This window comes from Alosa alosa, chromosome 12, assembly GCF_017589495.1.
Source record: "Alosa alosa isolate M-15738 ecotype Scorff River chromosome 12, AALO_Geno_1.1, whole genome shotgun sequence".
Taxonomy (NCBI): domain Eukaryota; kingdom Metazoa; phylum Chordata; class Actinopteri; order Clupeiformes; family Clupeidae; genus Alosa; species Alosa alosa.
The window spans coordinates 9,095,506-9,111,726 of NC_063200.1; the positions used below are offsets into that span (position 1 = coordinate 9,095,506).

The following is a 16,221-nucleotide window of genomic DNA, read 5'->3' on the forward strand; positions in this document are numbered from 1 at the left end:
CGAAAATAATTGCAATCACTCAGCTCTTGGATTATCATGATACACAGGATTTACACTTGCAAAGTGATGCAAGTTGATAGACAATTGTGTATCAAAAGAAGAAAGAAAAGTTTGTATAATTTCCTAGTTTACTATCTACCCCCCTTTTTGACAACTGACATATCGGTTTTACATATCGGTTATCGGCCTCCTATTTTGGTAATAATTGATATCGGTATCGGCCCTGAAAAAAACATATTGGTCGATCCCTAATCCTCACATACCTTCTCCAGGTCCTCCATGATGAGGTCTTGCTCCCGGCCCCTCCCAGATGACTCACTGCTGTTGTGCCGCAGGTTCTTCCCATTGGGCCGCCTCCGCCCTGACCCCGGCACTGGCCCTTTGGCCATCAGCGGGTTTGCCGGCAGCACGGCGTTCCCCTGGACCCTGTGCGAGTAGGTGTTCCTACGCTCCAGGTCCGCCGAGCAGAGCTGGAATTTGAACACGGCCTGGAAGCCCCTGCGGAAGTTCTCGTTGAAGAAGCCGTAGATGATCGGGTTGATGCTGCTGTTGAAGAAGGCGAGCCAGTGGGCGAGCGGGTACACGTAGATGTTGATGACGCGGTGCTGCCACTCCGTCAGGCTGGCGTAGTCGCTCAGCATCATCAGCGCCCACAGCGGCAGCCAGGAGAGGATGAAGAGGAGCGCCACGATCAGCAGCATCTTCACCACCCTCTTCTTCTTCCTCGACACCGCCTGCCTGTTCTCAGGCCTGGTCTTGTTGCTGCCCCCCGAGCCTGAATAGCCTCGGGAAGCTGGGACGGACGTCCGGCACAAAGTTACGCCAATGCGGGCGTACATGATGACGATGAGGGTGAGAGGTGCCAGGTAGATGTTGGTGAAGAGGACGGTGGTGTAGATCTTGCGCATCTCCTGGTTGGGCCAGTTCTCGCGGCACCAGTAAAATGAACGTGTCTCGTTGCCATTGCCAAGAAGAATGGAGACTCTATGCTCCCTGGTGACCTGAAGCATGATACCCGATGGACACATGATGGCGATGGCCAGCACCCAAATAATCACAATGATCAAAGTTGAAGTTGAAATGTTTAGCTTCTGTCTGAAGGGATAGACAATACAGCGAAACCTGAACGACAGAGAAATAAAAGTTTAGAGGTATTATGAATTGCTTTAGTCACTTACTATACCTAAAACCACAAATAGATACAGTATAAATTGTGTTTGTTTATATTAGGTGGGCTTACCTATCCACTGCTATGGCCACTAGAGTGAAAACGGATGCAGAGACCGATATGCCCTGGACCATTCCACTCAGCTTACACAATAGACTACCAAATGGCCAGCCTGCAACAGAGGAGGACAATCACTGAGCTCATGGCTACAGGTTCACATGGTATAAATGGTAGTAGGTGGGTAAACGTGTGAAGAGAATCCAAAACAAATCTTCAATCCACTTGTAAGGGGCACAGTAGTGATATTACAGCAAAGTGTGTGTATTTGTGTGCACAGGTATTTGTCTATAAATGTCAGCTTCAAAGGGGTCTCCTCAGGTTAAGAGGGCCTAAAAGTGATGAAAGAATGACACTAAAGTTGAACCCTGGTTTACACAACAACAGGTCTCTGATGACCTCTAAGTGGCAACCAGTGTTGTTAATTTTATATGAACTCACAAAGCTCAAAGGGGCTACAGCGTGGTGTCAGCATGAAGCCATGCTACTCTGATGTTGTGTAACTATTCCTTCTGACAGTGGATCTGGCAGATGGTATATCACTGCTCACCAACCAAGCGTGAGAAACAATGAAATAATGACAACACGTCATTGTGGTGCGAATACTTCAGTGATGCAGAAGTTCTAGTGAATGCATTCATGATTTTTCCATGTTTTCTGGTAGATGAAAGAGTGATGCTTTGCAATCAGATATGAGCCACTGACCTGTAATGATATTGTCAACGAGGGTGGTTGGCATGCAGAAGATGCCCACGAGCAGGTCACTGATGGCCAGGTTGAGGATGAAAAGGTTGGTGACAGTCCGCATGTTTCTGCTCCTCAAAATGATGAAGCACACCATTCCGTTTCCCACCATGCACATGAGGAAGATGAGGAGGTACGAGGTAATAAAGATGGCTGCCACTGAGGGCTTGTGAAGGTAGAAGTCCACGTAAGTGACATTTGAAACAGTGTCCATATGGGCCATGCTGTCAGAATCAGAGTAATTCTGTGAGGTCCCAGTCTGGAGATATGTGGTGGGGAACAGTGTAGAATTCAGCTCAATTCGCAGCGCCATTGTAGACCCTGGAGACATGAAGTCAGTCAGAGATGGATAGAAAGGTATTTAAGAACCTCACAATTTGATTCTGTCAAATCTATTTCCTTTGGCTCCATGTAGCAATGCCAAATCACGAGTCCATCTGATCCTAGCTCCAAGTTGAGAAAACACATTTCAACTTTTTGGAGCCTTACTTATGATTTGTAACCCAGAAAAAGGATGTGAAATTTAATTGAACTAAAGACAGTGCAGACGTCTTTTTTATAATCTTTAAACTGTGTTCAAGTGTTAATAATTTATTTACAAAATAATATATTTACACAATCATAAAATGCTAGAAGCTAGAGCCAAGCAAAACTCACACAGATTCAGTTCTATGTAATGAAAAATAGACCTGTATCTTATTGCCCTCCTTTAGGTAATTACAATAATGTGACTTTATAATTATGTAAAACCCTCCTCACCCCAAACATCTTGTAAAACATTACTGTCCAGGGCATCAAAAGTGGTATCACATCAGAATTCACTTCACTTGGATTCTCTCTGATGTGTTGTCTTCCAGGGCCTCGGATACAGTTTTTACTGATACATCTTTCAACCAGTTTCTCTTGTAATGAATGAGCCAATGAGCAGGTCATAATAGATTATGCAGCTTATATATATCAGACTACAGAGGTCCTCCACCGGTCAATGCATATGATCAATACCTCATTCCAAAAGTCATCAAGCAACCATGAAAAGAAGAACAATGGCAATTTCATGGTACTATACTGTAACTCAATTTTATAAGACCCAGGCCTATGGATATAGGGTTATATGAAACAGGTTTGATCTAGAGAATGACTATTGTTTTATATAAATCATATAAATATTGACAAATTTAGTAACCAATACTAATACTCGCATTACACCTGTTCATCAAGAACTACAGCAAAACTGCCAATTTAAGGGAACATTAACAAGACTCAACTGTATTCAGTAAAACCTCTGCAAAGCCATGGAAAAAAAGAAAGATTGTCTGATGAAAGCTTCAGGTTCAATTCAAAGCTTTGTACTGTTTTTCTTAGGCATGATTTTATATTTTATAAAAATGATCAAGCGTTTTAAACACTTTAAGTTACATAAATTAGTTTTTTTGTGATTTTCTTATTGTTACTGTGCATTTTCTTTTGTTATTTCATGGTATTTTGCTGTCAGTGGGGGCTTTTGCATGTGGAACTACAGGTGCATAATCTACATACTATGGTGTCTTGATAATGTATGTTGTGCCTTCTTCAACACCATGATGCTCCTTGAGTTGACAGAAATGAATGGTTAGTTTTTATTTTCACTTGTTGTCTGCAAACAAGACACTATCTAATAGTATTTTACCATAGCACCATTCTCAGAGTGGTTGAAACATAAATTACATTTTGAAATATATGCCTATTGCTTACTTCCAGTGTTACATTAACAGCAATATAGCAGATCTTGAAGTGTGACCATGCTGAATAACATTTCATCTTTTTCTATATAGTGAAATTTAAAATGAATTTTCAGATACTGCAAGTGCTTGGCTGACCTGAGCTGAGTGGGCATAAAGGTGTAGGTAGGTGTAAATCCCAGCAGCACAACCTAGAAATATCTACAACCTTGTCTTTTTAAGATGTGATTACTCTCTACATTATATCTGCTGATCTGAGAGCCTGTGAAATATTTTGACAGGGAGGACTCTTGCTCAAGACTTTCACCCAAAAGGGTAAAGCAGTGAAGATACAGGGGTTGAGAGATTATGACATTTAGAGTTCTAGGGAGTCCAAATAAAAACGGACATTTCCTCATCCTGCATGGTGTCTCTCTCAGGTAAACCCAGAACTAATGTTTTACAGGTACCCCTTGGTTTTGCAGTGAATGCTGAATCAGCTATTAAGGTCAGCTTAATCCCAAGTTGTTGTGGAGTGGTACATTACATTCAATTAAAATATGTAAATCAGTCAACCAGTGCACAAAACATCGGGGATGTCTCCACTGCACTGTAGTGTGGCATTAGCAAGGACAGTCTCAAGCTCACCCAGAAGGGCTTGGTGCACAGATTACCACTAACGTTAAAAGCCCCTAAAGACCTGCTGGCTGGAACAGCCAGATAAGACCTGCTGCCTTTAATGGGCAAAGAGCAGGAAGAGGAGAGGTGTGCCAGACCATTGGTGCCACAGGCTTTCCTATACTGATGGGCCAGGCAAATACATCTTTTAGCTCCTCTGTGACAACTCAAGTGGAAGCAGTTGGCGTGTATTGCAAGTGAGGAGATTCAACACTGTCAATACTGCAATTTGCTGATACTGAATCTGCTATTCACTTAGCTATTGAAACGTGCTATTCACGTCAATCGGTGCAGTTTTAAGTAAGACCACACAAATGCATTTATAACAGAATAACCATATCACTGAGGCTAGAGGGCAATATCACTAAATCAAAGCAAATCACTCCCATAAGATACTGACTAGCCTCAAGATATCATTAAATGTCTATGCTACTATGGAGAAGGTCCCTGCAGACAAGCCGAAGCAACAAGGCCTACAAACATGACTGATCCCTCCCACCACCTTTTTGCCTTCTTCCATATGGAAGAAGACTCAAGAGCATTTGCAAAAGGTCTGCCGGACGGAGCTACAGCCCCTCAAGCTATCAGAACACTATCAATTTGCTGCCCTCTCCTCCAGCACCATGGGATTGTACAAACGAATGCCTCCACAAATGTACCAGCACTTTCTCTAAACATTTCTACCTGTTTTTAACTATACCAGTGTTTATGCTACCATGCAGTACACAAATCAATGGGTCATCCCACGTCAATTCAACCAGCTCTGGTTGAATTGACGTGGAATGACCCCAATGCACTAGCACTTTCTTTTTAACACAACTTTTCTGCTTTCAGACGTGTCTGTTTTTATGTATGTCTGACTTTAAATGTTCTGATTGTAAATGTGACTGATTTTATTTGGGTGTTTTAATGTATCTCAAAATATCTAATTTCATACCCCATGACATTTTGTAGGTGGTGCTATGGAAGTGACCAATTAATTGATTATTCGGCCTATCCAAGAAAGAGATTTCTATCTTTCATTTAACTGATATCCCAGGTTGTTTAACCCTTTACTGTCTATGCCTTTCTAGTTGTGAAAAAAACAGCTGAGGCAATGGTTACAGTAGTTATCAAATAAACTGCTAATTATAAATTCTAAATAAAGCACAAATATAGTTACAAATATATTGTATTGTCTTTGTCTTTTTTCTCTGAGTGAGACCTCTGCTCAATAACTGAGCTTTGGCCAGTAACTTAATGGATATCACTGCAGTGAAGGGCTGTAAAAAGAAGTACACAACAGCTTGCCATCACTCCTTATTCAACTGACATTCCTCTCTCCAGCTTAAACATACCTACAGATTCCAATAAAGAACCTCTATTATCTGCCTCAATTGCATTGTTACATTGATCTTTTTTTCAGCATGCATGTGCCAAAATGTTGGATGGTGATGAATCAATTCAATATTAGTACATAAAAAGTTGATCTGACTTCACACAACCCACGTTTCCATGAAAGGCCTGCAACTTTCAAATGTGTTACTTTTCATGTGCTTTCTTTAGGGTTCAAATGAATTCCCTTATTTAACAGAATGTCCACAGAAAATGGTACCTGTCAACTGGCAAACATGAAACTGACATTCATGTCCCGACCAGTAGGCACGGCTGAAGTGCCCTTGAGCAAGGCACCTAACCGCTCACTGCTCCCCGAGCGCCGCTGTTGCAGGCAGCTCACTGTGCCGGGATTAGTGTGTGCTTCACCTCACTGTACACTGTGTGAATTCAGTGTGTGTTTCACTAATTCACGGATTGGGATAAATGCAGAGACCAAATTTCCCTCACGGGATCAAAAGAGTATATATACTTAATACTATACTTATGTTCACAAATGTAGGAGATTCTTTGAGGACTTCAAAGCTTACTTTGGAGTAAGGCTGTAATGAAATTTACATCCGTTAACTAAACATCAGTGTATGTTGCTCATGATGATCATATTGTTTGGCTTTAACTAAATTCCCACTTGTTTTGCTCTGTCCAACATTTTCATTTTCTGTGGGACTGCGAGTTTATAATATAAAAGACTTTCAATTGTGCGGTCAACATTTTTGCTGCCTAGTTCATATTGGATGTCCACACTTCATTGTGTGGGCCTACCACAAAAAAGAAACTGGATCTAAAGGCACCTTTTCATCCCCATACATACTGTAATGTGTGTGTGTGTGAACTATGGCAACCATTCTAGAATAGCTTTTTCATTCTCAGAATAAAAAGACAGAGGAAGAAGACCAGTTAGTGTCTGTGCCTATCTAAATGCCACTGAAGATGTTTTTTTTTGTTGTTGTTGCACAAACTCAAAGTAATGATAACATTACTCGTAACACAAAAAATCTTCATTAAGAGACAAATGGCTCAGTCAGTGACTGAGTTAAAATATCAGTCAGTATATATTGTAGTTGGGTTTTCAACTTTTTGTGCAAATTTCACCAATCAAATAGGAAATTCTGGAGTGGAAACACTGGAAATTGTGGAATTATGTAGCATTGAAAACAAATTTATTCACATTTAATCACATTTGTTATTTATGGGTTTCTGGTCCAATTACTCTGAGAAATGTAAGCTTTGGACCCACAGCTTTTCACAACTCTCTAGATTATGATCATGTCCAATTCAATTAGCATAAGACCACTGATGGGATCTTGCAAAGATTCATTTTCTGTAGTCAAATTTGAAATGTCCATAAATTAACGTAAAATATGCAAATTAATGCTAAAACTCAGCAAGTGAGGGCATTCATTACCTGTGAGCCTGGTAACCTGTCACAATGTATCCGTATCTTGCTATCTAATCGTGTATAAAGCAAGTGCGATAGATGCAGGTTTTAAGCTCATCCTACACATTTCCAGGGCGCAGAGCATGTCAAAGAACTCAACTTCAATTTACTCTTTTCCCTGTTAAGTTCAGGGAAGCGCTTCCCTCAGACCATTTGGGTCCTCAACCTGTCAACCTTCAATCTCTTTTGCAACTTTAACCATTGTGCAATATAATGTATATTCTGCATTCTGTAGTGTGTTATATATTTTTTTTTTATCATGTTTATTATATTCAATCTTACTCTTTATATTTTTGATATCTTACATTTCTACCATTTTTTGCCTATCTGTTCTACTTAAAGAGTATTGCACAAGCATTTCACTGCATGTCATGCTGCTGATGGTGCATGTGACAAATAAGCTTTGCATTTGAACCTAACCTTTTCTCTTTGAGTTCTCCCAAACGGTTCATTCATTTGCACTGTGCTGAAGTGGATCTGTTCTCATACATAAGCTGCTGAAGAGTTCTGCTTCTGGCCACTTTGAACGCAGTCTGATTCAATTAACCCTTAAAAGAATTACCTACACCTTTAAGCTCATACATAAGCTGCTGAAGAAGCTAACAAATTCTATAAATTAACATTCTAAAGAATATCTGGGTTCATTGAATTAAACATAGAATTTTAGAACCTTCAATTGTTGCGGAACTTAGAATGTTCAAAAACCTACACCTTTAAGCTCATACATAAGCTGTTGAAGAGTGCCTTTGGCCACTTTGAATGCAGTCTGATTCAATTATTCAAAACAGTTCTTCGATTTGCTCATTTGAGCTTGCCATGTATTTCCACTCACCAGTTGAAGACAAAGGTTCCACTAATGTCTAAAGTATGGAAATTATGTCAAATCAAACACATCTTCATATGTACTGTATAGCTTGTGTTAGACATCAACTGTCTTATTTTATTTTATTTTAGAGTTAAGCCATTAAGCAACATTACACAAAGCATGTGGGTAGCCTACATTATTAGACCTCACATACACACATCACACATTGCACACATTTCACTAGTAGCATGAACATTCACATAACATGTCAAATACAACATGAATATAGAACTCTTGCAGACTATGCCTGACATCACATCAGATTACTGAGCATTTTGAGAGAGAGAGATTTTCTGATTTTATCATTTCTTATTGCTTTCTGAGGTAGGCTATAACCCAACTGTTTACAATGTGACCATTCTTAAAGCTACAGAAAAAAAGATAATTGTGAACGACTTTCTTACCGTTTTACGTCTTGCTTTATGACGATAATTGAATTTTCCAATACCGGATATGTAAAGATCAGACTTTTTAAGTAGGCTAGTTGTAGCACATGATGTAAGGTGTGCCTCCTCTCAGGCACCAAGACCCACTGCTTCGCGCGCTCCAACTCCTCATGTAAGTGAGTGCGCACTCTGTTCCCGCCCCGCTTGTACAATAGCATGAGGACAGACCTCCAACGCTAGTGAGTTTAGGTGGTGAAGTGATGACGGTCTCTCTGAAACAACGGACTAGGCTATACACTCTGCAGGGGTCTCAAACTCCCGGCCCGCGTCCGGCCCATTTCGCGACCATCACTGCCCCCTACATGCTGTTCAGCTGAGACACCAGAAGTGTCCATGTTATTATGCTAAAGGTAAAAATGTCCTCATGCATTCTCAGGAGATTTATTCATCATTTAAGCACCTTTCTATTGAAACGATCAGAGATGTTTTTGGTGTGATAGGCCTACTTGAAGGTTGAAGTAATGTCTATGATTTTAATCCCAATTATATTTGCCAAGCTCTGATTTCACCACATACACAGGTGTTCCATGCCAACACAAACGCAAATGGTCTCAAGATTTCTTATATTTTTCTAAGCTAATAGTTGCATAGCGTATCCTTGACTAAATGTGTTTGACACTGGTACTGGAAAGGGATGGTTGTCAGGGAAATTTTAAGATTTGACATGAATTGAAATAAGCTCGTCAAGGCTATAGATCATGCCTCAATGACTTCAAAGGTCCATGTATGATATGCCTTGTCCTGCTTTATTTGTCTAATTGTGTAACCATTCTGCTGCTGATGTGTGCTATTGTTCGACACTTTTCAGTGATAACCTCCAGATGCATTGACCAATACATCCATGTCAGTGTGTGTGTGTGTGTGTCTGTCTGTGTGTGTGTGTGTGTGTGTGGTTTCATTTAGAATAATGCCTGGCTAATAGAAATTAGGGGGATGACTGCAATGGAAATTCACCATAAAAACATTAGAAAATATATGTCAGATATCAGCCCTGGTTCAAACAGAATAGACAGGTAACCGCTGAAAAATTCAAAATGACTCAATTACTTATGAGTTCTGGAGCAGCACAATCATCCACATATAGTACCACCACATACAGTATGAATATAGCACACACACACACACACACACACACACACATAAATATTAAATAACTCAGTTCTAGACCACCTATTCCTTAGCATGCATACTATACAGTACACGCACATGCACAGAATGTTCCTATTATATAATGACACCTGAAGCAATGTCAAATTGCAAGGTCATGAAGGTACACCACGGACAGTCTGGTTGAGGTGGTTTTGACTGTAGAGATCACATTCACCCCATCTGCTCCTATCTGGTATCTCCAGTGAGGATCCTAATCTGGTCATGCATTCTGATGAACGCATCAGAGCCCAAGGACTAGGCATATGCTGTCAACTCCAACTTTCAGTCATATCATCTCTATTGCTTTGAGTAATTGTTTGAAGTCAAAGTGCAACATCCACAGAAATGTAATTGTATGATCAAACAAAGTTTTTAACTCAACAAATTGTTAACTCAAGAAATTACTTCTGCTGGCACTGCGGTTCATGAGAAAGCAACACGGATGAAAAATGGTATAGCAGCCTATGGATTTAATATCACCCAATGAATTTCTGCATAGTGACCAGAAAAAGAAGACGTGCTGCTGTGGATAATTATATCTTTTTTTAGCCTGAGAGGCATCATTAGTGAAATGCTGTGATTATTGAGCTAGCTGAAACTTCATTTGAATGTTTCCCTGAATAACTCAAAGACCCTAAGCTGCTGTAGAGAGATGGATGGGCTGCTTTCACAGATCTTTGCCTAAACCATGAGCTTGGGAGCCTCTCTGATATGTCTTCATATTTCTGTAATACACTTCCTGCTATGTATTCTGAGCCTTTTTTCATCTATAGTGAACACAATATATTTGTTCTAGTGTAGTGAATAAGCATGCCACTGATAGACAGAAATAATATGCTACTGTTTTAGAACACAAAACACAAAAGATCCATATATAGAGGTCTACTCTATCAGCTCCTTCTTCATGTTACTTCAAAATATTTGTAACTTCTGGATTCTTGATTCTTGACATTACCCCACTGTCCCAAAATAATGCTGATGACAATCTAATAATAGGAGTGGCTGTGCTCATCCTCTATCTCTGTGCTCTGTGCAAACTTTCAGATGTAATTAGTGGGTTTGATCCAGCAAGACCACTATTGTTCTTCTTAAGTTTACTTTATTAGTGGGTTTGATCCAGCAAGCCCACTATTGTTCTTCTTAAGTTTTCTTATTAGTGGGTTTGATCCAGCAAGCCATGCGGAGCAAGCCCATTATTGTTCTTCTTAAGTTTACTTTATTTATAAGTGGGTTTCTAACCACTTAAGTGGGCCCCATTGAAATGAATGGCGGAATGTTCAGGATTCTAATTCTGAATGTGACATCACAGCTGTAATTGTTTAAGCTTGCACCTGGCAGAGTTCTGAGCCATCTGGCACTAATGGGCTGGGCTGGGCCAAAGATGGTTGATTACGAAGATACTTCATGAGAGGCCATTTCCTGTCCCTGGAAATTTATGCAAATAGGGTAGCAGTACACGCCCCCGCACATTTATGCAGTGATCGGGCTCTCTTTTTAACATTGAGGTCTATGGCAGAATCCAAGAATTTCCCAGAATTTGTCAAAGCCTTATTTTTCTGAGCAATGGATGCACATTTCGGACACGGTATCATGATCTCCAAACCCTCCTCCCTATTTCAGTAGAATGTTGTGATAGTATGACCCTCCAGTCGGGAGAAAATCAACATTAATGAAGGTGTACACCAAGTTTATTTTGTACTCCGGCTTGTCTGGCGTGGAACCGAGGCGTTCAAACGTAAGTCATACGTCAGTGACACGCCCCTGTGCAGGCGGGAACTGAACCAGAGCCCGTCTCTGACTGAACTCCACTTTGACATGTATGTCCGACTTTCATGAATGAGGTACCGTTGGAATCCTCGAATGAAGCCCAGTTCAATGCCTTGCCAGCACCAAGTGTAAAGGTCATGTAAAAAAAGATGGCAGAGCGCATCTTTTTTTAAAGCCAATCCATGTTCACACAGGTCATTAAAAAAAATAAATACATTATCCAAATCCATTCAGCCCAGTTCAATGCCTTGCCAGCACCAGTTGTAAAGGTCATTCGCACTCTGCCATCTTTTTTTGAAGCCAATCTATGTTCATACAGGTCATTAAAAAAAAAATATATATATTTTCCAAATCCATTCAGCCCAGTTCAATGCCTTGCCAGCACCAAATCATTTTTTAAAGTGAATCCATGTTCATTCAGGTCATTTAAAATATATATTTTTTTTTCCCAGTCCATTCAGCCCAGTTCAATGCCCAGCTAGCTCCATTCAAACTTAGTCATATATACAGATGTATAGATTATAACATTGAGAAACACACATTCATTCAGATATTATGCACATCCACGCAACACTATTATTCAAGTTAACCCTCTAGGCGCCACGGTCGAGTTTACTCGACAAGATGCGGTACTGAATAAAACGGCCGATTTAGTCAAATAGGGTGTCATATTTCGTTCGACCTCCACTCCACTAGATGGCAGACATGTCATATCGCCATCCCCGAGTCCAAAAAGGTCATGCTTTAAACAAAACTTTTCGCATTACAGCTGCATTGAATCAGTCGCATTGCAATACCGGAGCTACAGTAGTGTGCGTGTGAGCTACTTTATCAGAGCGATATTGTCGCGTCAGCTTAGTATTTGCATTAGATTACCGTCTAATGGCATCAAAAACGTTTACCCCAAATGAAGTGTTGGGTCTTCTATTCGGCGGACCTGATTCTGAAGGGCAATATCTGCCTTCAGAAAATGACGATGATTCGTTTAGTGAGGCTTCAGATGCGTCCCTGCCTTGCAATGATGCAGCTGGACAAAGTGAGAGTTTAGCTTACACCAAGCTACAAACATTGGAATCGTTTGCCCAATGTCAGTGGTGGGAATAATGTTTTCACGGGTCGGAGTGTTCATCGGGAAGTTAGCAGGGGTGTTAGTGGTGTGGCGAGCGAGGCTGGAGGTAATGTCCATGTGGCGTAGCTTCTGTCTTCTGACCGTGTGCATTTCATGTCGAATCGCGACAGTAACGATGGTGGAGCCTTTGTCTAATGCCACTGGGTATGTTAGACGAAATTCGAAGTGCTCATAGGACAGTTAGGGGGGGGGGGTAGAGGCAGTGTGGGGAGTCGTAATGAGAATGACAGTAGGCCTAGTCTGAGCTGCATAAATTCTCTCCACTCAGCATGGGAGGCAGATCTGGCCATGCTGCTTCGCCAGCAGGAGCAGAGGTGGTGACACGGGGCAGGGGAGCCATTAGGCCATGCATAGTCTATCACAAGATGATGGGAATGCCGGCCCTGTATGGATAGGGAGTCATTATCTCTACAGCCTGCTACAAAAAAAAAAAAAATGTCAGCCATTTAGCCTATTAGTAATGATTTTACACTGTTGATTTGCTATCTATTTCCCTGACCATTTAGGACATACACTATGTGTTCTTTTTTGTGTGTTCATGTCCTTGTGATGTGTGTGTCTTTGTCAGCTAAGAAAAAAAAAAACCAAACAAACAAAAACAACAAAAATTGTCTCAAACATTGTCTCTTTGTCTTGTCTCGTCATCTCACTCCTGATCTGTGCCTTGCTGTGGCAAGTGAGCTTTTGAACTAAACAGATCTTGTCTACTTGTGTTTGTGTGTCATCTGAATAATATATATGTGCCCCATACATGGAATCAGAGTGCCTACTGTATGTAGAAAATTGAAAATCTCTACAGCAAAAGGCCAGCCTACCGCTACATGCATTTGGTTTGTTTCTGCCATTTATTAGTAATGATTTACACAGTTTGTTTACTACTTAGTATTTACCTGAGCATTCAGTATTGTGCAATATAGCATACAGAAGGTGAGGGACATTTTGGGGGGAAAAAATGGTGCATTTTATCATTCAAAGATGAAACTTTTCATGAAAATTCTATAATCCAAGATGGCCGCCACCATATGACGTCATAATATGCAAATTAGATATAAACATTTAATCTCTACATAAACTTTGGGTCATCCTTAATATTTCTCTAATTTATAGAAAGTCTCTATCTCTGATCACTTTTAAGATTTTTGAAGCCTTTTGAAATGAAGATGTCAAAATCGAACTTTTCGGAAAAATAAAACCTCTGGCGCCTAAAGGGTTAAGTTACTTATCATTATACAACAATTGGGTTCTATGGAACTATTTATTTGTTTCTGATTGGCCGAGAGACGTTCCATGAGTTGGAATATCCCTGGACATTTCAACTCAGACTTTGCACAGCTAATAATAAATCAATTCACGATACAACGTAAGATTTGACACAATGTTCCCAGCTCTCCACTATTTCAAGCAATGGGTTACTTCTTAGCAAACCATAACGAAACAGTGCTTCACCACATCTGTGGATTAAACCACACAGTCAACTCAATGTAAGTAAGATGCAACATTTCTTTCAAGAAGACATGTAAACCACCAAGACCCGTAACGAGGGATCTGGAATGTTGGTTACCTAGCAACCAAGATGCTGTCTATTGAAAATAACTATTTTTTGATGCGTAAGAACGATGTCTAAAATTAACATTTTTAAACAATAATGGGGTGTTTTCAGATTATTTAGTTTGTTGTAGAATTGTTGTATAAAAGCAATATAGCACTCGTGATCGTGGGATTGGTCATGGATATTCCCACGGGTGTTGTTCGGCCGTAGCCACGAGGCCGGAGGCCTCACTATAGATGAAAAAAGGCTCAGAATACATAGCAGGAAGTGTATTGAAGACATATCAGAGAGGCTCCCAAGCTCAAGCTCGAACAACACCCGTGGGAATATCCATGACCAACCCCCTCTCACTCGTGCTATATTGCTTGATTGCCCGGCAAGAAGTCGACAATCAATACAATTGTCTTGCCACGATCTGTGGAGCTTACAGACAACGCTGAATTACTGAAGGTTCTGTATGCTATTTAAAGCCGACCTAACGATGAGTCCCTTCATGACGGTGTGTTGCAATGCATTCTGGGTGCTGTGCTGTGATTCGACTGCTCATCACCTGACCCACCAAACAAAGATGCTTGAACTGAACGTAGAATAAAAATGAATCGCTACCAAGGCTCCAACACACTTACACCGTAGCATAATGAGGGTATCTACATGTAAACCGAAGCATTGAGAACTGTGTAAGTCTACAGGCAGTTTATTAAAAAGAAAAACAGTACCGTTCACGAGAGTAAAAATAAATCGCTACCAAGGCTCCAAATAGCAACACACTTATACCGTAGCATAATGAGGGTATCTACATGTAAACCGAAGCATTGAGAACTACACAGAATTCGAACGAATTTGATTGAAGACATGAAGAACGAACCCTTTTAGTTTGATGGACGTCCTTATCAGTCTATGGTCTAACTTATGAACGTGTCGGGTCAACGTCAACGATAGCTATTTGCTGTTGTCGTATGCTTTACGTGATGGCCATTCATCACACTGTTTGGATGTTACTTACTTGGCAGTCTGAATCAGAATTACCTTAGCTCTCAGTAAGTTACAGTCAGGGGCGGAGCCAAAGGGGTGGCCGGGGGGGCACTGGACCCCTCTGAAATCTGATTGGACCCCCCAGGTGCCACCCCAGATGATTGACATGTCACGGCACCGGCACAGCACGTCTGGTTGAAAAGAGCCTGTTGCATTTTGTAATCGGTTGACTGCTATATCCCTCCTGTGCAGTAGCTGGCGCTATGTATTACAAAGACTTGTCATTCACACTGTCCACCAGCAAGCATTATACAGAGAAGGAGAAGAAGAGAGTCAAACGCTCACAGAGAATATTGCGACAGGGAGGATTTTTTGCACAGGACAGCAGCAGCCTACTTGACGGACAGTGAAATACACGTTCTAAGGTAAGTTTTCTTTTGTAAATAATCATTGTTTAAAGTCACTTTTATGTTAAGTTAGGAGAACGTTTTCTGTAGTTTAATTTTTCTGTGATATGTTCCCCTACAAGCCACGAGTAGCCTATCAAGGTAACGTTAACATTACGTTAGTAGCCTAGCTACATCTCATGTCGCCTGTAGCAGCTAACTGTTAGTATCAGCCAACATGCATTTCACATCAGATTGTTATGTAGCATAGCCATATACATACCGTGTTTTCCGGACTATAAGGAGTATGAGTCGCATCTATTTAGAAACTTCTTTCTCAAAATCCAAGACCAACGAACAGACAGACTAGTCTACTGTATGACTTCAACGAGGTAATCTTTAGTTTCGTTCTGCTTACAGTATCTCACTGCCACTTGCAACGCCTTTGAATGAAATCTGCTGCGTTTACTGGCAATGCTACAGCGGACTTAAACTGCCACTTCGCGGGCGATAAGTTGTAATACATTTAACGCAGCTGCGTGAATCACTGAAAGTGCGGATGAAGTGGCCACTTCTAAATGGGACCCACTGTAGGCTATGTGTCAACACAGCCAATGCATTTTTTCAAATGTGCTTCATAAACATACAATACTGCACTACAAAAACGCAAAGATCTGAATTATACTTCTCTCTTCACCTAAATAATGAAGGTGAAAGGAAGTTATTAAGCCTTAATGGTGTTTCCTGAAGGGGGTATTGTTAAACCTGCTACTACTAATACTACAAATACAACATGAAGAAA

The 16,221-nt window shown here is 40.7% G+C and overlaps 1 protein-coding gene across 1 annotated transcript; it reads right to left on the reverse strand.

Moving 5' to 3' along the window:
• Nucleotides 1-248: 248 nt before the first annotated feature.
• On the reverse strand, nt 249-8,569 carry LOC125304805 (neuropeptide FF receptor 2). Its single transcript, XM_048259301.1, has 4 exons — nt 8,426-8,569; nt 1,931-2,290; nt 1,241-1,340; nt 249-1,122 (listed from the first exon to the last, which is right to left on the reverse strand). Exons 2-4 carry the CDS (start codon nt 2,280-2,282, stop codon nt 249-251), a joined length of 1,326 nt encoding a protein of 441 aa, XP_048115258.1. The 5' UTR covers nt 2,283-2,290; nt 8,426-8,569.
• Nucleotides 8,570-16,221: the final 7,652 nt, after the last annotated feature.

Coding starts and splice junctions, on each gene's coding strand:
- LOC125304805 (XM_048259301.1), bottom strand. CDS start 2,282: ATGGCGCTGCGAATTGAGCTGAATTCTACACTGTTCCCCACCACATAT. Junction 1,341..1,930: donor CGTTGACAATATCATTACAG/GTCAGTGGCTCA, acceptor CCTCTGTTGCAG/GCTGGCCATTTGGTAGTCTA. Junction 1,123..1,240: donor GTGGCCATAGCAGTGGATAG/GTAAGCCCACCT, acceptor TCTGTCGTTCAG/GTTTCGCTGTATTGTCTATC.